The sequence below is a fragment of the Ovis aries genome, chromosome 11 (genome assembly GCF_016772045.2).
Source record: "Ovis aries strain OAR_USU_Benz2616 breed Rambouillet chromosome 11, ARS-UI_Ramb_v3.0, whole genome shotgun sequence".
NCBI lineage: Eukaryota > Metazoa > Chordata > Mammalia > Artiodactyla > Bovidae > Ovis > Ovis aries.
In genome coordinates this window covers 13,945,141-13,970,956 of record NC_056064.1, presented here as the reverse complement: position 1 = coordinate 13,970,956, position 25,816 = coordinate 13,945,141, and the positions used below count along the sequence as shown (strand labels likewise).

Here is a 25,816-nt window from a genome sequence, read left to right as displayed (position 1 = left end):
AATACCAGCTCCTGGCCACCCTCTAACTAGGAAATCATTTCTTCAGAAGGACCTCAAAGAACAAGTAATTTCACCAGAAGTGTTTCCAACCAATGGAGAAACTGAGATAGTCATGCAAATACTCTGCACATCCCTCTGTTAACCAAAGGCTGTTGACAGCCCTGGGTTGTGCAACTGACAGCGTGACGCTAACACTGATTAAAATATCCCCCTCCAGTCACCTCCAGTTTCCGTCTTCAATGCTTTTTTGACTTTCCAAAAAAGGAATAGTAAAGAAGATGGATTTCATGAACTTGAGAGGGGTCATCCACTTCTGTTAAGGGCAAGATTCTATGTCTATGCAATTCTTGGTAAGAAATCCTTTGTTGGCACTTTGAAAGGGAAGTGTTCACTGCAAGTCAGCATGGGTGAAGCTAGGGCAAGTGAGGCTAGACTAACTGCTAAACTAACTCCACTTCCATCTCTGGCGGCAATGGACATCTGAGGAAATGTGGGCTGGAAAAAGCTGTGAACAAAGGCTCTGATCTCTAGCATTTAACAAAAGTAACCCAGAACCAGCTGGAAAAACAGTAAAGTTCAGGAAACTAAAGTACAGTCTATTGTGGGCTGGCATATTATTCTTTGTGCTAGTGTAAAAACAAAAACAGCAACTTTACCCCCCACTTCAAATCTCTTGGTGCCTTAATCCTCCCCAAGACCCCTCTCTTACTCCAACCCTTCTTTTTTAAGTAGATAAGTAGGGTCAGTTATGCAAGAATAAATCTTGAGGATAAGGGTGCATGCTGCTTACAAAAGCATGGAAGGCTGATACCTGAGTGTTACCAGGAACTTAGATTCAAGAGTCCAGAAGTTGGCGCAGGGATGCAAGCGATGATACGAATGAATCAGCTTCTCCCCTCCTCCTGCCCACGTGTGTCCCCCACTTCCCTCATATCTGATGCTCTGCTCACCAAGGAACAAAGGCCTGTGTTGGCCACCTGCCCCTTCCTGGTGCACACCCAGGAGCCCATAGTCAGCAGGGAGGACAAAGGCAGCCATCAGAGGCATCCACTACATGTGTCTCCATCTCTCTGAACTTAGAAAGAACCGGGAGAGGCCCTGCTCCCCGCTGGGCTCTGGTTTGCTGGGAGAAATCAGGCAGCTCAGACCCTCTCCATCCACCTACAGGGGCGAGATGGAAGTCTCAGGGGGAGGAATCCACAGTCTTCTCTTCCTGTTTTCCCTTAAAGCAACTGACAAGAGCTCTTGTTACATCTACCCACCTGTTCTCCAGGATACAGCTACATTCAGGGCCCACGTGGATGAAATGGAAAGTAAACTGTCGAGTGACCAGACAGAAAGGACCTGGTCAATGGCCCTCACCTCCCTTCTCTTCCGTCCCCTACTCATCTGGCTATTCCTCAAATGTCCCAAACCTATTTCCACCTCTAGGTCTTGGCCTTGCTGTTCCCACTCCCAGGACACACCTCCCCTGATCTTTGCCAGCCCAGCTCCTCCTCAACAAACCAGTCTCAGCTGAAACAACACCCCCCTTGAAGAGGTTCCCCTAACTGGCTTACTAAGTAACCTTCACTCAACCTTCAGGCTCCATCGCAACACCTTGGCTCATTCTCTTCCTAGCTTGTACCTCCATCTCCCTCTCCGTTGTTTGTCTGATTCCCCTCTGAAATTTGAGCACCTGATGGGCAAAAGCCTTGCTTTTCATGTCTGCCTCTGTATCCTCAAGTTCTAGAAAGTGCCTAGAACACAGTAGCAGTTCAATAAACATAGGTTAAAAAAATTACATTAGAAAGTGATTTTTAAAATTAAAAATAAAGTAGCATTAAAAACAAACAAACAAACACCTACTGAATGAATGAACCTGAGCCCTAAGGAAGGACACATAAGGAAAATTTCACTCACTTAGATTGTTAGGGTACATATGAAATGGGGCAGGACCTATGGTTCTTGTCACCCATGTCCTCTGCCTGCCATCTGTCTGTGGAAAAACTTTTGCCAAAGAATAAGTTTAGAGGAGTAAGAACATGCAGAAACAAAGGAAAACACTCACAGGAGACTATGTACTAACAGTGTATTCACTAAGCCACTAAGCATAGTCAAGGACCTTTAGCTGCTTCTCAAGGGCCATAGATAATATTATGATCCATATCCTGTGAGTTGTCTTTTATTAATAGATACTGAAACTCTCACCAGGTGGAAGAAGTGAGATACGTGATGACCAGACTGTAGCTGTGACATAAGCTGCCACAATTCTGAGAACCAGACTCAACCCTGGAACTGAAGATTAACAGTACGTAAAATAATCAAGATGACGCTGGTCAGACCACTGAGGACAATTTCAAGATGACTGTTGGAGCTGCCTGTGCTATTTCTGCGTATATCTGCCTTCCTCTGTCTATAAAAGCTCTTGTTCACTGATTGTCAGTGGTGGGGAGGTGGCCTTTGGACAGATGTCCATTCTTGCTGGTTGCTGGCATCCGGAACAAAGCAAATTTTACTTTCCACCAACCTGGCCTCTTCATTGGCTTTTGAGTGGTGAGCAGCTGAACCTCACTGTCGGTAACACATACACCTTTCAGTAAGCATGGAAAGCTTTAAAAGCTTAACAAAATTACCCAAAAGTTCCCATAGCTTGTAAGTGGTGAACTCTTGGGCTTAAACAATGCCTCTGACTAGATCAAAAGTTCCTGCTCTTTCCATAAGAACAGGGGGTTAACTTTTTTCCTTTTAGTAGGGGACATTTTCTTTGCAAACAAACTGGAACCCTATTATGTAAAACTGATAAAAATACAGATACTTAACACCATGAGATATCACCCCACACCATTAGTATGGCTACTGTCAAAGACTGAAAAAATAACAAATGTTAGTGAGGATATGGAGGAATTGGAACTCTTGTACAACGTTGATTGGGATATAAAATGATGCAATGGCTGTTGAAAAGTGTGGTAGTTCCTGAAAAAATTTAAAATAGATTTACCATATGACCCAACAATCCAAGCTCTGGGTGTATAGGCTAAAAAAATTGAAAACAGGGGGAAGAAGGAGAGGGTGGGATGTATGGAGACAGTAACATGGAAATTTACATTACCATATGTAAAATAGATAGCCAGTGAGAATTTGCTGTATGACCCAGGGAACTTGAATCAGGGCTCTGTAACAACCTAGAGGGGTGGGATGGGGAGGAAGGTGGGAGAGAGGGTCAAGAGGGAGGGGACATATGTATACCTATGGCTGATTCATGTTGATGTTTGGCAGAAACCAACACAATTCTGTAAAGCAATTATCCTTCAATTAAAAAATGAATAAATTTAAAATTTAAAAAAATTGAAAACAGGATATTAAAGAGGTATTTGTATGGCTACATTCATAGCAACATTTGTTTACAATAGCTAAAATGTGGAAGCAGCCCATGTCCATGAACAGGTGGATGGACATGCAAAGCATGGTATATAGACAGTGCAATAATATTCAGGCTTAGAAAGGAAATTCCGACATTTGCTCCAAAATGGATGACCTTGAAGACATTACACTAAGAGAAAAAAAGCCAGTCACCAAGAGACAAACTCTGTATGACTCATGTGTGAGATACCTAGAATAATCAAATTCATGGAAACAGAAAGTAGAATAGTGATTGCCAGTGGCTTGGGGAGGGAGAATGAGAAGTCACTGTTGAATGGAATAGAGTTTCTGTTTTGCAAGATGAAAAAAGTTTTGTGGCTGGATGGGGGTAGGCTGCACAATGTATGAATGTACTTAACACCACTGAATGTACACCACTGAACTGTACCCTTAGAAATGGTTATGATGGCAAATTCTACGTTACATGTATTGTAATCACAATGAAAATAAAGGGGAAAAAACCACACAGGTGCCTGATCTGAGTTTGGTGGGATTGGAGGTGAGGACAGTCACCCCTGCCTGACCTCCTAGAAGGATAACCAATCATCCCTGTGTCAGCACTGGAAGTCCCACATCCCAGGAACCTCCTTGGTCCCAGGCAAACCAGGGTGGTTGGTATCTTCCGTCTCAGTCACTAAACCATCCTGGCATCCTGAGCACAGCCCCTGCAGCACACACTTAGGGTGACAAGACACAACTGTATTCTGTGGACAGCACTGCCCTGCCTCTGGCTCCCCCAGCTCAGTCCAGAAGAAACGGTCTATCAGTCTTGTCCTGGAGGCCGGCCTGGTTAAGCAGAGAGCCTGGGCCCCTGCCTGGGTAGCTAAGGGTCTGATGAAGCTCCCTGGGCTGGACAAGGGGCAGGGCCCTTCTGTTCCTCATAGGCGAAGGTTTCCAGTCCACCCTGGCTGGTGAGGCTCAGCCGTCCCAGAAACCCCCTGGACCCTGCTCCCCACCAGCCCCCATCAGGCCTGGACCTTGGGCTCGGGGTGAACCCTGCACTCACCCCCCACATCTGTCTCCAGCGTTGGGCTGGAGCTGCTGATCCTGAGATAGTCACCCAACCTCTGAGCTCACGGTCCACCCCTGAGGTCAGGCTCACCAAGGGGGCTTAAGCAGGCTCCCAGGGGAGACCAGGAGAGGGGGGCCATTTCTGACACAGTTCCTGGTCTCTGGGCCTCCCCCACCACCACCCTTAAGACATCAGCCAAACGTAAAAGCCAGGGTCACTCTCTGCCTTCCTCTTTTCTTTGTCTAAATTGATTGAGTTCTCATATTTTAGGTATGTCATTGGTCACAGGGATTCCCAGGTGGCACGGTTGGTAAATAATCTGCCTGTTTTCTTTCTTTTACAAGTGGTTGACCAGTTTCCCCAGCACCAAAAGAGATTGTTAAAGAGATTGTCTTTTCTCCATTGTATAATCTTGCCTCCTTTGTCGAAGATAAGGTGTCCATAGGTGTGTGGATTTATCTCTGGGCTTTCTATTTCGTTCCATTGATCTATATTTCTGTCTTTGTGCCAGTACCATACTGTCTTGATGACTGTAGCTTTGTATTAGAGCCTGAAGTCAGGCAGGTTGATTCCTCCAGTTTCATTCTTCTTTCTCAAGGTTGCTGTGGCTATTTGAGGTTTTTTGTATTTCCATACAAATTGTGAAATTATTTGTTCTAGTTTTGTGAAAAATACCATTGGTAGCTTGATAGGGATTGCATTGAATCTATAGTTTGCTTTGGGTAGTATACTCATTTTCACTATATTGATTCTTCCAATCCATGAACATGGTATATTTCTCCATCTGTTTGTGTCCTCTTTGATTTTTTCATCAGTGTTTTATAGTTTTCTATACATAGGTCTTTTGTTTCTTTAGGTAGATATATTCCTAAGTATTTTATTCTTTTTGTTGCAATGGTGAATGGGATTGTTTCCTTAATTTCTCTTTCTGTTTTCTCATTGTTGGTATTCATGTCACTGTATGGCAAAACCATTACAATATTGTAAAATAATTAGCCTCCAATTAAAATAAATAAATTTAAAAAGAAAAAAGGAAAAAATCCGCCTGCCAGTTCAGGAGACATAAGAGGCGCTGGTTCAGTCCCTGGATCAGGAAGATCCCCTGGTTGAGGAAATGGCAACCCACTCCAGTATGCTTGCCTGGAAGATTCCATGGACAGAGGAGCCTGACGGGCTACAGTCCATGGGGTCACAGAGCACATGCACTGCACAACAGCATTGATTACAACTCCAAGGAATCAAACCTGCCTTGTAATCTCAAATTTTTGTATGGTTTGACTTCCTGAGCAGCAACTTTTTATAAAGGAGGCTCAGAGCCCAGATTTCAAGGAGCCAGAGAACCCAGGAGTCCTCAGACCAGCCCTGTTCCTGTTGCTGGTCGGCATCAGAATGATGAGGGTCAGCCTGGCCACCCTGGCCTTCCTCCTTACTCTTGCCATCCTGCACTTGGAGGCCAATGAAGGTGAGCCTGCTACTCTCCCTGCTCTGAACAAAGAGAACACAGGGGCTGGAGACTGAAGGTGGGGGCGGGGCTGCAGTGAGGAGCTGTGGGTGGTCTGGAAAACGTGGTCTGGGGTTCCTGCAAAACAGTGTCTTTCCCAAGTGTGTCTCCCTATTTCTGGTTGAGGCTCACTTCTGCCTCCCTGGGGGTGGGGAAAACCTGCCTCTGAAAACAGCCTTCCTGGCCTTTGGTCCCCAGCCTCGAGAAGCTGACCCAGAGCCCTCCAGGTGTCTGTCTGCTCAGCTGCCTCCAGGCAGGAGCAGAATCTGAGCGACAGAAACCCACAAAGGATCATGCTCTCTTCATGGCTTAGATGGGGTTTGACCATCTTTGGATGGTTGCCAGCATTGAAAAACTGGAAACCTTAAAAATCCCTATTGCCCATTTCTTTCACAAATATGGAAGACCAAGCAGACATGAGCCCGAGTTTCCACAAGCTCACCTCCAACTGGGCCTGAGATGGAGGTGCTGACCCTTAGGCAGGGGGCGCTGCCAGGCCTCAGGGTCCCCACTGCCCGCCATACCCAGCTGCGGTCCACATGGTCTCGGGGGAAATTGAGCCTGAGACACCCGGGTCAGCTTCCCTCCTCTCCCTGCAAGACTTGTCCAGTGTGTACATGACACAGAGCTCTCAGTAAATACCTGTGCTACAGGAAAAAGAGGCCGCAGGTGACTGTGAAAGAGGCAGGGCTAAACCCCAGTGTCCTGACCCCCAGCTCACTGCCCTCAACAGGCCTGCTTGCCTCTCTGCAGGGGGCTGGAGCCAGGGGTGAAGGCGGCACAGAGGGACCTGGGAGGAGGCTTCCCAGGAAGCAACTCTCCTGAGCTGAATGTCAACCAAAATTGGAGACTGAACAACACTGCACACTAGGACTATCATTTGACACCCTGCTATGTCAAATGGCATATTTGACAGCTATTTTCCAGGAATTTTGACTGTGAAAGAGCTTTTCACTGCTTTCAAATAATTTCAGTTATTATTGTTATATGACTTCTCATCTGCGAAAGGGATCAGTGATAACTTCTCAAAGGGTGGTTGTGAGGAAGGGAGATGAGCCACATTAGGAAATAAGCCAGGCACCAGGCCTGTAGTAGAGTCTCAGGGCACATCTTCCTCAACTCACGAGGGGATTACTGGAAATGGAAAATACAGGAAGTTGAAAATGCATATAGTGCATTTCCAGACACCATAGTTTAGCCTCGCCCATCAGAACTCTCCTTAGCCAACACTAGGGGAACATCATCCAACACAGGCCTATTTTATGATGGAATGCTGTCTAACACAGGTAATGTTTTTGAACACTGTCCTGAAAATGATCCACAGCATGGCTGTCTGGGTCCTGACTGGTGGTAAGTGCATCAGTGTTGACCCTGGTGATCCCATGCCCGACCCGGAGCTGCAGCTGCTCTGCCCAGCATCTCAAGAGAGAATCTATCCCAGGTATACATAAAAAGCCGACTCTGTGCCACTCGCTCAGGCAACACGCTGGAAAGCACTGAGGGCAGAAGCAGATCCTCTCTCCCTCCAGGAGCCTGGGTCTGGAAGCTCTGCTCTGGCCAGCCTGTGACCTTCTGTGTCTTGTCTAGCTTTCCTGACCCACAGCTTCCTCATCTGTTCCATGGGGATAATAAGGCCTTTATTGCACAAAACAATCATTGGTATAAATATCAGTTTGCACAGTAATTGCCCTAAGGCTACTATTTGCCATTTTAAAGACAAAGGTTCAAAAAGGGTAGGTGTCCTGCCCGGAGTGACACCGCTTTCAGGAGAAGAAACAAGGACTAATGAAGCTTTCTTGCCTCCTAGCCAAGGCCCTGATCCTCTGAGCTGAGCAGACCTCCCACTTTTAACAGTCCCCGCCACTGCCAGACATGTGAGGGAGGGTCCTCTCAGATGCAGGGGAACAGTCCCGCCCTACTCTGGCCCACCCTAGGCACCCACTAGCATCTTCATGAGGGAAATTATATTTCTCAGGAAATTATATGCTTTTTTCTAAATTACAAGTCCCCCCCCCGCAAAATTCAGTAGAGCAATTGGGAAAATGGGAAAAAATATTCTAATTCTCTGATAGAATACCGCATGACAATCAACGGAGAGACATTACTGACTTAAAGGAATTTGCTGACATCAAGAACAAAAGCGGTAAACACTTGGCACGTGGAGTTCAAGGTTAAGATCAGCATGTGGAGCGACTGGGAGCAGTTAGGGGAGAGGTTATCCCCATCCGGTAGCTTGAGACCATTGCACCGGTAAAAGTGTGAGTCCACAGCTAAGAAATGCTAATGAGTCTGTGAAACTCATATACTTTCACAATCATATAAGTGGTGTTTCAAGAAAGAACAAGTTGGGGGAAGCAAATTATGTCCTTAAATGGGCAACTCCAACTGTGATTCTTGCTCAGAGATGTGGATATTATGTTATTTGAATAATAACATTCACTGACATTGCCCATAACGTTCAATTGCCCAGGGTTTGAATAATTGCTGAAGGTGATAGTTCTTTATAAATGCTTTGACAGAAGAAATACATAGAGTCAATGTGTAAATGTCACGGAATACTAGGACATGACAGCAGAAACACTGGCTAACTTTTCTGTAAAATTTAAATTTGCCAAAGCAACACCAATTTGAAAGGAGAAACTAAATTCAGGACAAGCAGACAAGACATGTCCATCGTTAAAATAGGAAATGAGATTATATGAAGCATTTAGTATTCAAACTCCAACTTGAAAATGCATTTAGACATACTTTCAACAATTTGGCTAACCCAATATGGAAAAACTGTTCTACATCTGAAATATTTGAGGCTAAACAAAGGTAAGTAAAGACAACAAATAGCTTGCAACTAATGCTTCCTGTGTTTTATTTTGTTTGTTTAGGGTTTTTTTGTTTGTTTTATTTATTTGGCTGCAGTAGGTCTTCATTTCAGCATGTGGGATCTAGTTCCTTGACTAGGGATTGAACCTGGGCCCCATTGGGAGTGTGGCATCTTAACGACTGAATCACCAGAGAAGTCTCAATGCTTCCTAAGTTTAAAATTTTTACTTTTGAATGATAAACTTTAAATATTTTAAATATCAAATAGTTAAAGCACTTTTTTTCAATTTTTAAATGATTTTCATTAACCCTTTACTTTGTGTTAATGGACCCTCTCTTCATGTTTTCTTTTATCAACTATCTCCATCTGCTACAGAACATTCAATGTGTTCCCGAGTCCATCATCTTGTCACTATACATAGAAACATCACTTATTATTACCTTGGATTTATTTGTTTTTATAGAAAACCTCTGAAACTTAAAAAAAAAAACCTATCAGCAAAACATGATTCATTGTTTACTATGTAGTTACATTATTTTTAAAAAGAGAGAATAAAGTGCTGCAAAAAATATACAAACTAACACAACATTGTAAAGAAACTATACTTCAAAATAATATAAAATTTAAATAAAGTAATTTCAAATAAAATGAAAAATTTAAAAATTTAAACATACAGTATGCCTAAAATGAATACAATGTTATACATCCATTTATTTATCAATTTTAAAAATGACAAATATGAAATAATTTATGATTTGAGATTTTCTAGGAATTCTGATTTCTTATTTCTGAATCCTGAGGACAATCAGAAATTTGAAACACTAGGACCACAGAGTCCCATCGCAGTCCTGCAGAAGGTCTGGGAGATGAGGCTGGGAGGGGCTGGCAGTGGGAGGGAGGAGATGTCTCAGAGGAGGACAATTTAAGGGCTGGGAGGGGGCTTCCCTGGTGGGCCAGTGGTTGAGTCTGTCCTGCCAGAGCCGCTGGTTCCCCCCTGGCTGTGGAACTAAGATCCCACATGCCTGGGAGCGCAGCCAAAAGATTTTTTTAAAGGGGGTGGGGTGGGGAGGAGGAAGATCAGAACATTTCCTGCCACATGCTCCTGTCTTAGGTCTCCTGCCCCACACTCCCCCTCCCCTCCTCAGGGGCTGTGGGGGTGCAGGTAGAGGTCTAAGTGTTCTCATGGAGAAGTTTCTAGCATCTTACAGCCCTAGGTGAGGCAGAACCAGCTGATAACCTGCTGTTTCTCCTACATGTCAATGGCAATCCCACTCTCTCCTGTGGGAAATTATCGAAGGACCAGTGCCCTCAGCCAGGGGTCATGTAAATACAGCCCCCCAACAGTGGAAAGGGTGCAACCTCAAGAACCAGTAGGGCTGGGAGAGGGAAGGGGGGCAGGAGCCTCTAGGAACAGCGACAAGAGTGGGGTGGGGCGGGGGTGACACAGGAGGCAGCTGCTGGTGGGGGTCGGGGGAGAGGCTGGGGCGGTGGAACGGACTCCTCTTCGCCTGTTGACTCAACATTTCTCATCTCCTTCTTGCTCCTCAGCTTCCAGACCAGAAATGGGCGATTGATCTGTGCTGACCCAGGCCAGGCCTGGGTGCAGAAGTACATCAAATACCTGGACCAAACACCTGGTCCAAGGGATCTGGGAACAGTGGGACCTTCACAGTCGAGGGAACATGAGAAGAAGCCACAGAGCCACCTCCCCTCCCCAACCAGCTCCCTCACCCCAGATGCGCCCTGGGCGAGTCCTGGCCCGAATGAAAGCCCGCGCTTGCATTTCTGTGCTCCTGCTCTGATGGTCTGCGCTCTCCTGAAGCTTCGCCGTGAAGCCCCGCCTTCTGGGGCCAGAGGAGACTGCGGCCCCCGGACCGCATCTGTCGTCCCCTTGCAGGCGCCCAGGTCTTGAAATAAATCCGTGCTGCAGAAGGGGACTGGTGGCTTGAATTGGTTCTCTCACAGACAGCCTGGTCATTTCTTTAATTTCACAGACACTTCTATGTATTTACTGCGTATCTGGGGCCTTGTAAACATTTCAATAGGAGTAGATGTAAATAGTGAAATGATGGAGGCCTAGTTAGGATCAGGAGGAGGACGAACAGTGACCCCAGTTCAGGGTCCTTAGACAAGGCGAACAGTGTGAATACAGACGACCGTGGGGAGATCCTCTGTTTGCACGTGCAGAGCTGAGGTACACAGCAAACACACCTCGTCACTCCCTCGTCCAAGTGGGCAGAGCGGCTCATCCTTCCTAGAAAGCTCTTCCCCAGGTCTCTGCCACTCAAAACATTTACTTCTCTGTGCCCGCCTCGACCGCCTGTAAATAGCGCCCCCTGTGCTTGCCCATCAAATCTGCGCTCTCCCCCAAAATCCGTGCTCCGTCCCTAATCCATGCATCCCAACACTGAAGTCCTACAGTCTCTATAGATGCTGCCTGACCCTTATCCTTGACACCTGGGGTAAAAGTGACCCTGGAAATGTGGCCATCCTCCCCACAACCTCCTCAGCTAAAGACAGAGGCAGGTACAGGGCAGTGCTCTGTGGGCGTGAGGAGGAAAGGGAGGCAGGCAGGAGGCGGAGGCTGATGCCAGTCTGGCCGTGCGTCACTGGACACAGACTGCAGAAGGGCCTCAGGGACACCAGTGTGGCCCAGCGCACGCCCTCTACCTCAGTCCTTGGGGAGACTCCCATGGAGGAAGGATGCTCTTTGACCCCAGAGGTCAGAGGTCTCTGTCCATCCATGAGTTTAGCGTCCATCCGTGAGTTTAGTGGTGGGGAGTGGACGACCACCTACTGCCAGGGGCAAAGTCAGGAAATGAGCACAGTCTGTCCTCGGAGCCCACAGCTGCCCTGGCCAAGGCCATTTCCTCACTGGACGGCCCCCTCCTCTTCCAAACTCCAGTCCTTAGCACCCCTGTGCTCTTGAATGCACACAAATCCCATCGGAAACCAGTTCTCTGCACCTCCATCCACACTAAAATGGGATGGAAGCTCAACTCTCAAAGCCAAAGGGACTAGAGTGAGTGAGGAGGTGAGGAGACCTGGGGTCTCTGGGAAGGACGGGCACTGGGAGTGCAGGGGCGAAGGGCAGGGAGAAGATGGGCACAGCAGGGGCCACTGACGACCTCTGCAGAACAGGCTCCGCAATTGGCAAACAGTGGCCTTTCACTCCCGCTGCCAGGCAGGTCGGCTCTCCTCCTGAGTTACTGGGGTGCTCGGGCCTGCGGGGAGCTGGGTGGATACCGAGCGTCCCCTGAATTAGGAGCTATAACTACCACGGCTGCGCTCCTTCTCCGAACCCCCCTCCTCAGGAATGGAACCTCCATCCTCCAAGCTGCTCAAGATTGAAACCCCTCTCCCTGATCCATCCATCCAATCCATCAACAAATCCTGTCTATCAACAAATCCTGTCAACTGTCTCAAAACCTCTCAATTCCAGGGACTTTGGCTTCTCCACCACCACCCTCCTCAAAGCTCTCATCTGCGTGACCTCAGGACGTGCCTCAAGCAGATGAGGGCTTGGCCAGTATGCAGAATCTAACCAGACACCTGGAGTCAAGGCTGAGCATCAAGAAGATGCTCACAGGCATTCAGAATTGAATTATGTGGGAAGAAATTGCTGCAGGGCATCAGCTATAACCTTAGAAGGAGATGGAAGATTCCATCCACACAGATCAGAGAATTACAGAAGGATCTAAAGGATGGATGGATTGGTTTCAAGTGTCTTTCATGCCAGAGGGGAGGGTAATAAACGTCCCGAAAGAGCTAAAGACATGAAAAAAGTCTAGCAGAGCCGTGAGGAATGTTTGCTACACCCCCAGGGAAGGCTTCTGTCTACACAAGTCACACAGAAGAAACACTCCAGGGTCTAATCAGAACTTAGAAGACACCAGCCCTATTTAAAAGATCTGAATTCCAAGCCTCCTGTTGCCATTTTGAGTATTAGAGTTCCGTGTACCCAGTCATGGTGGAGAGAATCACACTTGAAGTGCACAAACCCAGGTCAGAAGTCCGTTTTGGCCAATAAGCATCCTCTAGTGCTGGGATGATGATCGGGTGGGGATCATATAAAATTGGCCCAGTAATCTCAATTTGCGTAAGATAGTAACACAGCACCTTTGTGGGTAAGCCTCACAAAGGTGGTAATTAAACATAGAAAGATGTGGGGACTTCCCTGATGGTACAGTGGTTAAGAATCCACCTTGTAATGCAGGGAACGTGGGTTCAATCCCTGGGCGGGGAGCTAAGATTCCGCATGCCTTGGAGCAACTAAGCTCGTATGACCCAACTAGAGTCTGTGCATTGAAGGAAAGATCCTGCATGATGCAAGGAAGATCCTGCGGACCATCTAAGACTCAACTCAGCCAAATAAGTTAATAAACACTTCATTAATTAATTTAAAAATATAAATCAGGTCCAAAATATTAATATTCATATGCAGAGATTAAAAGTTTTTTGGGTTTTTTGGCAGCTCTATGCTGGTTGCTGGATCTTAGTTCTCCAACCAAGGACTGAACCTGGACTCTCTGCAATGAAAGCACTGAGTCCTAACCACTGAACCAACAGGGAATTCCCATAAATTTGTAATCACTGGAATCATGCATATAATTTTGAACTTAGAGCACTTACATTTTTTAATGGCCTCTTATGATCAACCTAGATAGCATATTCAAAAGCAGAGACATTACTTTGCCAAGGTCCGTCTAGTCAAGGCTATGGTTTTTCCAGTGGTCATGAATGGATGTGAGAGTTGGACTATGAAGAAAGCTGAGGGCTGAAAAATTGATGCTTTTGAACTATGGTGTTGGAGAAGACTCTTGAGAGTCCCTTGGGCTGCAAGGAGATCCAACCAGTCCATTCTAAAGGAGATCAGCCCTGGGTGTTCTTTGGAAGGACTGATGCTAAAGCTGAAACTCCAGTACTTTGGCCACCTCATGCGAAGAGCTGACTCATTGGAAAAGAGTCAGATGCTGGGAGGGATTGGGGGCAGGAGGAGAAGGGGACGACAGAGGATGAGATGGCTGGATGGCATCACTGACTCGATGGACGTGAGTTTGAGTGAACTCCAGGAGTTGGTGATGGGCAGGGAGGCCTGGCGTGCTGCATGGGGGTCGGAGCACGAGGTCGCAAAGAGTCGGACATGACTGAGCAACTGAACTGAACTGAACTAGGGTATATAACAGATTATCCTTGTAATTCTAATACAAAATGTGTAATTAATTTATTTTGTGCTTGTGATTTTGAGTTGAGAGATGTAAGAACTTGGCTAAGTTAACAGAGAACATTGACATGTTTAACACAACTTGATTTTTCTATAGTCATAAGTTTAATTTGTTATATTTACAGGAGTGCATTACTTTGGAAGGTTCTGAGTGTTAGATTGGGTGTGGAAAGTATTTTTTAAAATTCAATAAATTAATTAAAGCAACTTAAATTTTTTGTCAAAGTTTAATCCACAAAAATTTAAATGGAACTGATTGTTTAAGACTGATCTTTTCTACTTTGCACTCACTAAGGACTTCTTAAATTTTGCTATAAGCAGGCTAAGATGGGTGAAACATGGGAAGCTATATTTTTTCTTCCTTTTAAAAAACTTTTTATTTTATAATGAAGTATAGCCCATTAATAAGGTTGTGATAGTTTTAGGAGGTCAGCAAAGGGACTCAGCCGTACATATACAAAATACATGTTTCCATTCTCCTCCAAACTCCCCTCCCTCCCATCCAGCTTGCCACATACACTGAGCACAGTTCCCTGTGCTAAACCGTAGGTCCTTGTTGGTTACCCTTTTAAAATATAGCAGTATGTACCTATTCATCCCAAACTCCCTAACTATCCCTTTTCCCCTTTCACCCAGAAGCCGTAAGTTCATTCTCTCAGTCTGTGAGGCAGTTTCTGTTTTGTAAATAAGCTCATTTGCGTCATGTCTTTTTAGATCTCACATCTAAGGGATGCCGTATGATGTTTCTGATTCTCTGTCTGACTTACTTCACTCAGTATGACAGACTTTGGGTCCATCTATGTTGGTGCAAATGGTATCATTTCATTCTTTTTTATAACTGAGTAATATTCCATTGTACCCACTCCAGTACTCTTGCCTGGAGAATCCCATGGACAGAGGAGCCTGGTGGGCTGCAGTCCATGGGGTCACGGGGAGTCAGACACGACTGAGCGACTTCACTTTCACTTTTCACTTTCATGCATTGGAGAAGGAAATGGCAACCCACTCCAGTACTCTTGCCTGAAGAATCCCAGGGATGGCAGAGCCTGGTGGGCTGCTGTCCATGGGGTTGCACAGAGTCGGACACGACTGAAGTGACTTAGCAGCAGCAATATTCCATTGTATATACGTACCACATATTCTTTATCCACTGGTAAGCTATATTTTTAATTTGTTGCTTTACTGAATATTCATTTAAAAATTGAAGTAACTGCAATAGATTCCTACACACAAACTTTACCTGCAGACATGAAAAAACTCACGCCAATAGAAATCATCCTTATCTCCTGCCCTGATAACCACAATACGCTCCACAAGGTCTCTCCACTTCCATTCTTCCCGCATCCCTTCCATTCTCCACTGCAGCCACCTGAAAACCCTCCAAAGCTTCCCATTATACCCAGAATAAAATCCAAATCCTTGTAGCATGTCTTGTCAAATGCCCCATAATTGGGTCCCTGCCTGTCTGCTGAGGCTCAGCCTGCTCCCTTGTTTTGAAGCTCCAGCCACACCAATCTTCTTTTCTCATCTCAAATGTATGATCCTCATTTTTGCCTCAGGACCTTTGGATATGCTATTCTCTTTCCTACGGCTTCTATTCCACCCATTCTTAGCTCACCAACTCCCATCCAGTTCTTCTTCTCTTGCTTTCTCTCTCTTTTTAAAAAATCTTCTTTCCTTCCTTCCATTCTTTTTTTCTTTCTGGCTCCATCTGTTGGTAATTGCAGCATGTGGGATCTTCACTGTGGTGCAAAGGCCTTACCCCCAGAATATATATGTGGAAGGATATGAACATACACATAACTATGTTTATCTCCCAGTAATACAATTATAGGCACATCTTGCCATCAGTTTGTCCCATACTTCCTGACTTTTCTGTAATAAGCAAACATTCCTTGTGCAAAATTAAATGAGATTTTTTTTTCAGCATTCCCAGACTTCACAATGTAGGGAGAAAGGGTGCAGTGACCAGCTTTGTGCTCAAAGGGCAAGAACAGAGAGACACCTCAGGCATTCCAGTGTTTCTCTGGGTGACCACACAGTTGTACAACTTTAGATAACCCCAAGCTCCTAACTCTCGCAGGACAGACGGTGGTGGAGAAAGTCAGGACTCACCTGCTGTAGCTAGAGGCAGGCAGACACGCTGGCAGCCAACCTGGAGGCACTCTTTTTCTATCCCGCAGTCCCTGTCCTCTCTGCACTCATTCACACAGATGCCTGACAAGAGGAAAGATGCAGTTAAAAGCGTTGAAGTCTTGACTTTGAAAATAAATAACTTAAATGCCTTTACAATAACATTCAAAAAATAAATCTAACCAATTATGTGCAGAAAAATATGTGATACTCCTAAGAAAAAAAACTAGCTATCTTATAAATGGAGAGAGACACCATGTTTATGGATGAAAAGATTGTGTCATAAACATATCATTTCCCCCACCCTAATAAAGTTAGTACTATCCCAGTCAAAATCATAGAAGAATTTTTGACAAAAATGGATAAGCTTATTCTAAAAGTTTATATGGTTTCCCCCAAACCAACAGTAATCAAGAAAATAAGATAATTTTAAGCAAAGCTGCCGAACTGAAATGCAACTGGGTCAACTGGATTGTTCATATATATATATATTTTAAAGGAATCTTCATTGCAGCACTGTTTATAATAGCCAGGACATGGAAGCAACCTAGATGTCCATCAGCCGATGAATGGATAAGAGAGCTGTGGTACATATACACAATGGAGTATTACTCAGCCATTAAGAAGAATACATTTGAATCAGTTCTAATGAGGTGGATGAAACTGGAGCCTATTATACAGATTGAAGTAAGCCAGAAAGAAAAACATCAATACAGTATACTAACGCATATATATGGAATTTAGAAAGATGGTAACAATAACCATGTATGTGAGACAGCAAGAGACACAGATGTATAGAACAGTCTTTTGGACTCTGTGGGAGAGGGCGAGGGTGGGATGATTTGGGAGAATGGCATTGAAACATGTATAATATCATATATGAAACGAATTGCCAGTTCCGGTTCGATGCATGATACTGGGTGCTTGGGGCTGGTGCACTGAGATGACCCAGAGGGATGGTACGGGGAGGGAGGTGGGAGGGGTGTTCAGGATAAGGAGCACGTGTATACCTGTGGCAGATTCATGTTGATGTATGGCAAAACCAATACAATATTGTAAAGTAATTAACCTCCAATTAAAATAAATAAATTTATATTTTTTAAAAAAAGCAAAAAAAAAAAAAAAAAAGCCCTACCAAGTAAAAAAGGAATCTTGTCTCTTTCCTCATACCACACAACAAAGTCTGTTCCAAATTGGAACAGCAAAATTTAAAACACATAGACAACAAAACTGCAGAATAAGGTATCCCCTCAAACTCCAAAATATGAGTGGATGAAAGACATAACACGGAACTCCACCAGAGCAGTGAGGTGTCTGCCTCTGCAGGAATCTGTGGGAAGCAATGCAGTGACTGATGGAGAAGCCTAGGGGCATCATTTCCATGGGAACTTCCTGAGGAATCTACTAAGAATGGATTGTCAGCTAACCCAAGTACTGGAGAGGGGAAAATGGGGACTAGTAAGGCATGGCAACCCTCTCCAGTATTCTTGCCTGGAGAATCCCATGGACAGAGGAGCCTGGCAGGTTACAGTGCATAGGATCGCACAGAGTGAGACACGACTGAAGAGGCATAGCATGCAGGGTAGTGGGTAGTAAGTACTCAAAGAGCTTAGTATAAGGTAACTGTTTGAACTATTCGGGTGTGTGTATGTTAAGCAGTTGGAAGGTTGGGCGGGACCAAGCATACTCCTGTGGAGCTGAGGAATTGGGGCAGGGCTCTCTGCCTCACTTGCTGGCGGGGCTGGTGAGCACACGCGGCCGCAGCCATCGCTGACGCACTGCTCTCCCGCCGCGCAGTCCGGGTCTTCTCGGCACTGCTCCTCACAGACACCTTCACGGTCAGAAAAGACTGGGCTGAGATACTTAAATACCGTGAATATTTATGTTGTGAATGACCATGTCCTAATAACATCAGGATACACTTTGATCTGGGACTTCACTGTGTAAACATGAGCTCCAATTGAACCTCATCTGACCCTTCCAGTAAATAAGATCTGGGTTATTCGGATTTGAATTCAGGGTTGTTTACCATTAAGACACATGTCCCTTGTGTTATGCAACTCAGTGAAATTAACCTTGAATACAGAGTTGAGCTTCCAGAGGTCAAGAAACTATTTTTTTAAATATTTATTTTTAATGGAAGGTTAATTGCTTTACAATATGGTGTTTCTGTCATACATTAACAAAGAAATTATTTCTGATGGAAACACTTAATTGGATTCTAGTCTTGATACTCATAGAGATAGAGTTTAAAGATGGAGGCAGACCCTCAAAGCTGCTTCAAAGTCTTGGGCAAAAGAGCATCTCAACCAACAAGCACATCACCACCTACAAGAGGATTCTCACTGTGGGTCCTGCCAGCAGTTGACCTGCTTTGCCACCACTATGAATCTCATTCAGTTTCCCTGTTATCGTCTGTAAATGGGGGTTGTCTGGTGTGTGGCTTGAGCAAGTAAAGAGAGGTTGGACTAGATGAGTGACTCTCAAATGTGGCTGATGATCAGAATCATCTGGGAGCTTTCAAATGAACTACAGAAAGTAGGACTTGGTCCAGACTTGATTACTCAGGTTCTCCAGGGTTGAGCCTATATGCGTATATTTTAATGAGGGCTCCAGATGACGCTGATGCTGAGCTGGACTAGAGATTCTCCCAGAGACAGCATGTCTCTGACAGTTTAGGATTTCATAAGCTGTTGCCAATTTGTGGAGGAAGGTTGGGGGTCATAACCCTTTGTTAACATTCAGCCATTCATTCATTCGATCATGGTTTATTTACTCATTCATTCCCTTGTTTCTAATTCATCAACTTATTCTTTAAAAAATACCTCCCATATGTAAAGAACAGGGACTAGATATTTGAGGAAATAAAGGTATGAGTCAGGTTTCACATCAGCAAGGCAGAAATAATCAGGATGGGAAATCAAAGTTTGCTCTCAACAGACTGTAATTCACAACGTTAAACATGTTTGATAGAAAGTGACATGAAAGAGGTACTGAAAAGAGTGGAGAGAAGTGGTTTAACCATTACTGTGCTAGAGAATTGGCTGGGATTTAAACACACACACACACACAGACACACACACACACACACACACACACTGACAAAGACCATTCAATGGGGAAAGAATGGGATATTTTTTTTCAACAAATGATGCTGGGACAAATAGACATCCACATGCAAAAAAATAAATTTGGATTACTATCTCAAACCATAAATGCATACATACATAGTATATACCTACATACAGAAAAATTCACTCAAAATGGATCAAAAACCTGACTATAAGAGCTAAAACTACAAAACTCTTAGAAGGAACCATCGGTGTGAATCTTTGTGCCCTTGAATTGGGCAGTGATTTCTTAAAAATGACACCCAAAACTCAAGCAACAAAAGAGGTAAAGAAATTGCACTTCATAAAATTAATGGCTCTCTCTCTCTCTCCCTCTCTCTTTCAGGCTGATCCTCTGGAGTGCAGAGGCTCTCTGAGTCCACTTTCCTGCCTGGGCTTCTAAGACCCTCTCGAGAAGGTGCCCTGTGCCTTCACCCCAGTGAGAGGGCGCCTGAGGCCTCCATGAACAGAGCAAGCCCCATGCAGGGGCTTTATTGGCTTTCTGCGTAAACCAAGGAATATCAGCCTCTTTCTCTCTCCTTTGCTTTCTTATCGGTCAACTCCAGACCACTAGGTTCCGGTCCATTAAAGGATCTCAACAGGAGCCTGGTACACTTGGCAGATCGGAGGGAGTGACCTCAAGGGCCTATTGAGTCCGGTGGTCAATGGACAAAGAGAGGACCAATCATTTCAACTAATGATTCTCCATATATGCCTTCTCTGAAGGAGCCCTCACACCCTGGGGAGGAAAGAAAACTAATTAACATTTCTTTAGGCTATGAAGTCCTTTCCTTGTGCACAGCCCAGCAAAATTGTGCATAAACGTCAGCCAACAAACTTGGGCTTTCATCCTGCCTCCAAAAGAAGACTTTCAGACATTGCTTGGATTATTTACTGCCCTTTCTTTGTCTGTAAACCATGTTTATACTACTGAGACTTTAGGGAAAGAGTTAGGGAGTTAGGGAAAGAACAAAGAACATTATGCAAAGGGTTTACTTATAAAAACTTTACTTATATTCCCATTCGTTGGGACAAATGTCAAACCAAATCAAGAAAATCAATGTTTGTGGCTAATCATACAATTGTTGATTGGGGACCCCATGGTATGTGGTTATCTGACTGCTCAGAGGATATTAACAACACTGTGTGATATGGAAGGTCACTGACACTACGATGGAACATTACTATGACAAAGGACTTCTTGAGTGGCTTGACTGTGGATTAGCCCCACCTTGTCCTAGGATCGTCCTTGATAAACAGAGTGGGCCTGAACAATGGGACATTTGGAAACTTGCTGCAAATACCAGAGCACAGAAGAACTTGGGACTTGGACTGGACATTTCATAGGGACCAGTTGTGGTCATAATAACTATTTCTTTCGCTATAATCAGTCATATTTTATACAGGCCTGTGTCCCACTTCCTTTTGTTATAGCCATAGAAAATTTACAATTTAATAAGACTTTTATGTCCTGTAACTTGTATTAATTGCAAACTATATACTTGTCTTAACTCCTCTATTTCTTTAAGCTACTCAGTTTTGTGTTACTCCTGTTCAATTCAATCATACTGCCTACAACTGGGAACAAATCAAATTTCATTTATAAAATATACATGATAATGCCTCTCTGAATGTACAATTACTGCAAAAGAAAATCTTTAAAACTTTTTCTAAAAATCTGCCCTCTTCCCCTAATTTGGAAACTTTAGCTGAACAAATTACCTGGGCTAGACCCACAAGGATGGTTTCAAAGTATTACCCACAGTATCGGGTCTGGAACTGTAACTTTGGTGATTGTCTTGATAATTATGTTTGTTGTTTACCATCACCTTTCTATAAGGTTGGTTAATACTAACCAAACTCATTTGGTCAAGACCTTTTTTACAAATATAATAAAATAGGGGGAATTGTCAGGAAGCATTTAACAGGAGGCTTCCTATGTGCTGTGTGGATCTGTCAGGAATTCTCTGCTCCTTATTAATTCCTGAATACTCAGGAATTAAGAGGAGAGACAAGCCTCTCCCGTGGGCTGAAGAATCCAGGCATTTCCTTCATTAGTGTTTCTATATGGTGATAAGTACCCTCCTCCTTCTTGTGAACCGTAGGGTAAAAGTGATTGTTGACAATTCTCTCTCTCTTTAATATGGATCACCTATGTTTTGTAAGTCTGGAATTTTAATCTTTATCTTTGCGAGAATAACTACCTTGTAAGACAATATATATGCCCACACCATGTTGATTAAAACACCTTTGCTTCAAAAAAATTAATAAACAAATAAAATAAAATTAGATTAATGACTTCTGTCCATTAAAGAACACTATTGAGTAAATGAAAGGACAAATCATAGAATAGGAGAAAATATTTGCAAATCATATATCTAATAACAGTCTAATATCCAGAATATATTATGAATTCCTACAACTCAGCAAGAAAAGGACAAACACTTTTATCTTGCAAAAGGAGGAGTTGAATAGCTATTTCTTGAATACATCATATGCAAATTATCATTAAGCATATGAAAAAGTGTCCAGCATCATTAGTCACTGGGGAAATGTGAATTGAAACTATGATGGGATACCACTTCACAATCGCTATGATGGCTATAATCAAATGTCAGCTGTCAACAAGTGTTGGCAAGGATATGGGAGCAATCAGAACTCTCGCTGGTTGATCGCAGTTAAATTGGTGCAGGCTTTGTGAAAAACAGCTTGGCAGCTCCTCAGAAGAATTAAACATAGACTTGCTATGTGACTACGTCCACTCCTAGCAATTTTTTGTTCTCTCCTAGCAATTTTACCCTAGAGAATTGAAAATATGTTCACACAAAAATTTGCACACAAACACTCATAGCAGCATTAACTTCATACTAGCCAGAAAGTAGAAATAACCCAAGTGTCCATCAAGTGATGAATGTATAAATCATATCTGGCAGATCCACACAATCCAGCCATGAAAAAGAGTGGAGTACTGATAGATGCTACAACTTAAATGAACCTTGAAAATAGTGAAAGAAGCCAGACACAAAAGATCACATTATCAAATGACTTCCTTTACGTGAAATATCTAGAATAGAAAAATGCTTAGAGATGGAAAGTGGATTGGAGGTTGTCAGGGGTGGGGGAAGTTCAGAACAGGGAGTTGGATAATGGTATGGGATCTCTTTTGAGGGTGATGAAAATGAGCTACAGCTAGATGACCGTGATGGCTGCCCAACAATGTGAATATACCAAAACCACTGAGTGGTACACCTTAAAATAGTAAATTTTATCTCAGTAAGCACACACACCCCACACAGAGAATGCTAGAGACCTCAAAGAGCCTGAGCAGAGGATGTTGGCATTGGTCTCTTTTAACAAGCTTTTTTGGGTGATTCAAAAATGCTGGCAGAGTCTCTTCTACTTAAAATGTGGTCTGTTGGCCAGAGTTATTAGCATCACCGTGAAGCTTGTTAAGAATTCGTAATCTTGGGCCCCACTCCAGACCTGAATCACAATCTGCAATTTAACAGGCTCCTTGGATGATTCCTGTCATATTAAAGTTTGAGAACTACTGCCTTAATCTAGAAGGAATGAGTATGTTCATTATGTTTATGGTGGAAATAGCCAGTACAGTGGGGCTTTCAAGGATTAAGGAGATTTCCACAGGCAGGAGTTGGGGAGGTCGTCACATAAGAGCACACATTTGCATTTTGAGGAAATCAGCCACCTGATTAGAGCTGCACTTTGGGAAGAACAGTCACATTCATGCATGGAGTTGGCTGGAATTCAATACACAATACATGTTTTGGATGAGAGAGAGTTCCAAGAGTATTGCAAGGGTCCAGGTATGTAACTAGGGTGGTACAGGTCAGTTTGGAAAGGCTGTACGAGAAGTTGCGAAAGAAGATTTCACAAAGACTGGTCATTGATTGCATCAGAGTGGGAGGAGCAGGCTTCTCAGATGGCGCAGTAGTGAAGAATCCACCTGCCGATGCAGGAGACATGGGTTTGATCCTTAGGTTGGGAAGATCCACTGGAGGGGGAAATGGCACCCCACTCCAGTATTCTTGCCTGGAAAATCCCATGGACAGAGGAGCGTGGTGGGCTACAGTCCATGGAGTCTCAAAGAGTGGGATTGGAACTCTCGCTGGTTGACTTAGTGACTGAGCTCAAGGCAGGAGAAAGGCAACCAGAGAAATCATGTTTGACTGGGAGTCTATAAGATTGGGGGTGGGGGGGGCAGTGTTGGTAGAAAGAAAATAAAACCAAAGGCACAGGAAAGGAAGAGCAAAGAGAGACGCCATCAGAGAGCAAAGAGAGAGTTTCGGACTGAAAAGATCCTGAACAATGTCAGTTCTGCAGAGATACCAAGGAGACTGACAACTGAGAAAAATTATTAGATTGTCAACCAAGAAGGTATTGGTGCCCTTGGAGAGTGGAGTGTAGGGTGGGGGTGGGGGGGGTTGGTATCAGTGGTGACTGTAATGGTGGAGTGTAGGGTGGTGGGCTCAGGGGTCAGTGGTTGGGGAGAAAGAGAAGACAGAAGAAGGTTCAGAAAAATGTTGTCTCAACAATACAGGAATTTATATGCTTGCAGGTAGAATCAAATGGAGAGAAGAGGGTTAGAAACACTGGGGAGAGACCTAGAAGCTGATGAAGCAGAGACAGAGGGGGAGGTGAGGGCAGTGCAAATGGAGAGATTGGCCTTTGGAGAAAGGGAGAGAGGAGGTCAGCAGACACAGAGGGATGCTGGCATGGGAACTTGTGGGGAAAATTAAAGTGTGCCTCAGGGTCTCCTCATGTGGACTGTTCTCCATGTTTACCCATCCCTGCTCCACCCCCTCTTTAGACTGTGCAGAATAGTCCTAGATTTCCCACTTCCGGACTCTCTTGTTCTGAGGGTGGGACGAGACTTACCCATTGCTTGGAGCCTTGTGTTGAGGGTGAGGAGACTGGCCAGGAGGAAGAGGCCACCCAACTTCATGTTGCTAGTTGAGGCCTTTCTGTGCTGATGATAGAGCAAGACCCAAGCAGCTGAGATTTATACCCTCCTAAACTGAGGGCTGGGCCAGAGTTCATGGCCACCGTCAACACTTAGGTAACTTGAATACTGGACTTTGTCAAGCAGTGAACTTTTCTGGGAAAAAATAAACTCACCAACTTTGTGGTGCTGGGCAATGTTTGTTTTCCAAACCAGCTTTTGAGACAAGGGGACTATATCTCCTTAGTAATAAATAAATATATCAGATGAGAGAGAGAAAGTAAGAGAGGGAGAAAGGGAAAGACAATGAGAGAAGAGAAGATAGATAGATGATATATAGAAGAGGTAACTCAACAACCTCTGTGTGCAAAATGCTTTCCTCTTTAAGCATCACGACTGACGTATGACAAGATTAAATAGCTGGCTTGAGGTTGTTCAGTCACTAAGCTGTGTCCAGTTCTTTGTGACCCCATGGACTGCAGCACACCAGGTTTCCCTGTCCTTCACTGTCTCCTGGAGTATGCTCAGATTCGTGTCCATTGAGTCAGTGATGCCATCCAACCATCTCATCATCTGTCCCCCCTATCTCTTCCTGTCCTCAGTCTTTCCCAGCATCAGGGTCTTTTCCAGTGAGTCTGCTTATTGTGTCAAGCGGCCAAAATATTGGAGCTTCTGCTTCAGCATCAGTCCTTCCAATGAATATTCAGAGTTGATTTCCTTTAGGATTGACTGGTTTGATCTCCTTGCAATCCAATGGACTCTCAAGAGTCTTCTCCAGTGTCACGATTCCAACGCATCAATCTTCATTATGGTCCAACTCTCACATCTGTACATGACTACTGGAAAAACCAAAGTTATGATTAGATGAACTTTGTTGGCAAAGTGACGTCTCTGCTTTTTAATATGCTGTCTAGGTTGGTCATAGCTTTTCTTCCAAGGAGCTAGTATCTTTAATTTCATGGCTGCAGTCACCATCCACAGTGATTTTGGAGCCCAAGAAAATAAAACCTGTCACTGATTACATTTTTTCCCCATGTATTTGCCATGAAGTCATGGGACTGGTTGCCAACCAAACTCAACTGGTTGAATGTTGAGTTTTAAGCCAAGTTTTTCACTCTCCTCTTTCACCTCATCAAGAAGCTCTCTAGTTTCTCTTCACTTTTTGCCATTAGAGGGGTATCATCTGCATATCTGAAGTTGTTGATATTTCTCCCAGCAATCTTGATTCCAGTTTGTGACTCATTCAGCCCAGCATTTCTCATGATGTACTCCTCATATAAGTTAAATAAGCAGGGTGATAATATACAGCCTTAACATACTCTTTTCCCAATTTTGAATAAGTCAGTTGTTCCATGTCTGGTTCTGACTGTTGCTTCTTGAGCCCCATACAGGTTTCTCAGGAGACAGGTAAGGTGGTCTGGTATGCCCAACTCTTTTGTTTGAGGTTACAAAGCTACTAAATGGGATTCAAACTCAGATATTATTGGCTTCATGTTTCATGACCCCTTTCCTGTAACGTTTTGTTTATGTATCAGCACAGGGGTCTAAATATTGTATTGCATTGTATGATACTGTTAGGGACCACATTTGTTCTCTCTCTTTCCTAAGGTGGTGCTAAATATTTGTGCATCTATACGCATGTAGCAGAAAAATTCT

The 25,816-nt window shown here is 44.1% G+C and overlaps 1 protein-coding gene across 1 annotated transcript in view; it reads right to left on the bottom strand.

Moving 5' to 3' along the window:
• The window catches only part of LOC101113771 (C-C motif chemokine 3-like), a 38,624-nt gene extending 14,429 nt beyond the window's left edge, over window positions 1-24,195 (bottom strand). The window contains exons 1-2 of the mRNA XM_004012445.4: window positions 24,097-24,195; window positions 16,073-16,174 (exon numbers count right to left, since the gene is read on the bottom strand). Coding sequence (XP_004012494.1) covers window positions 16,073-16,174; window positions 24,097-24,163 — 169 coding nt within the window. The 5' untranslated portion in view covers window positions 24,164-24,195. The remainder of the gene's footprint in view (window positions 1-16,072; window positions 16,175-24,096) is intronic.
• Between the last annotated feature and the right edge of the window lie 1,621 nt (window positions 24,196-25,816).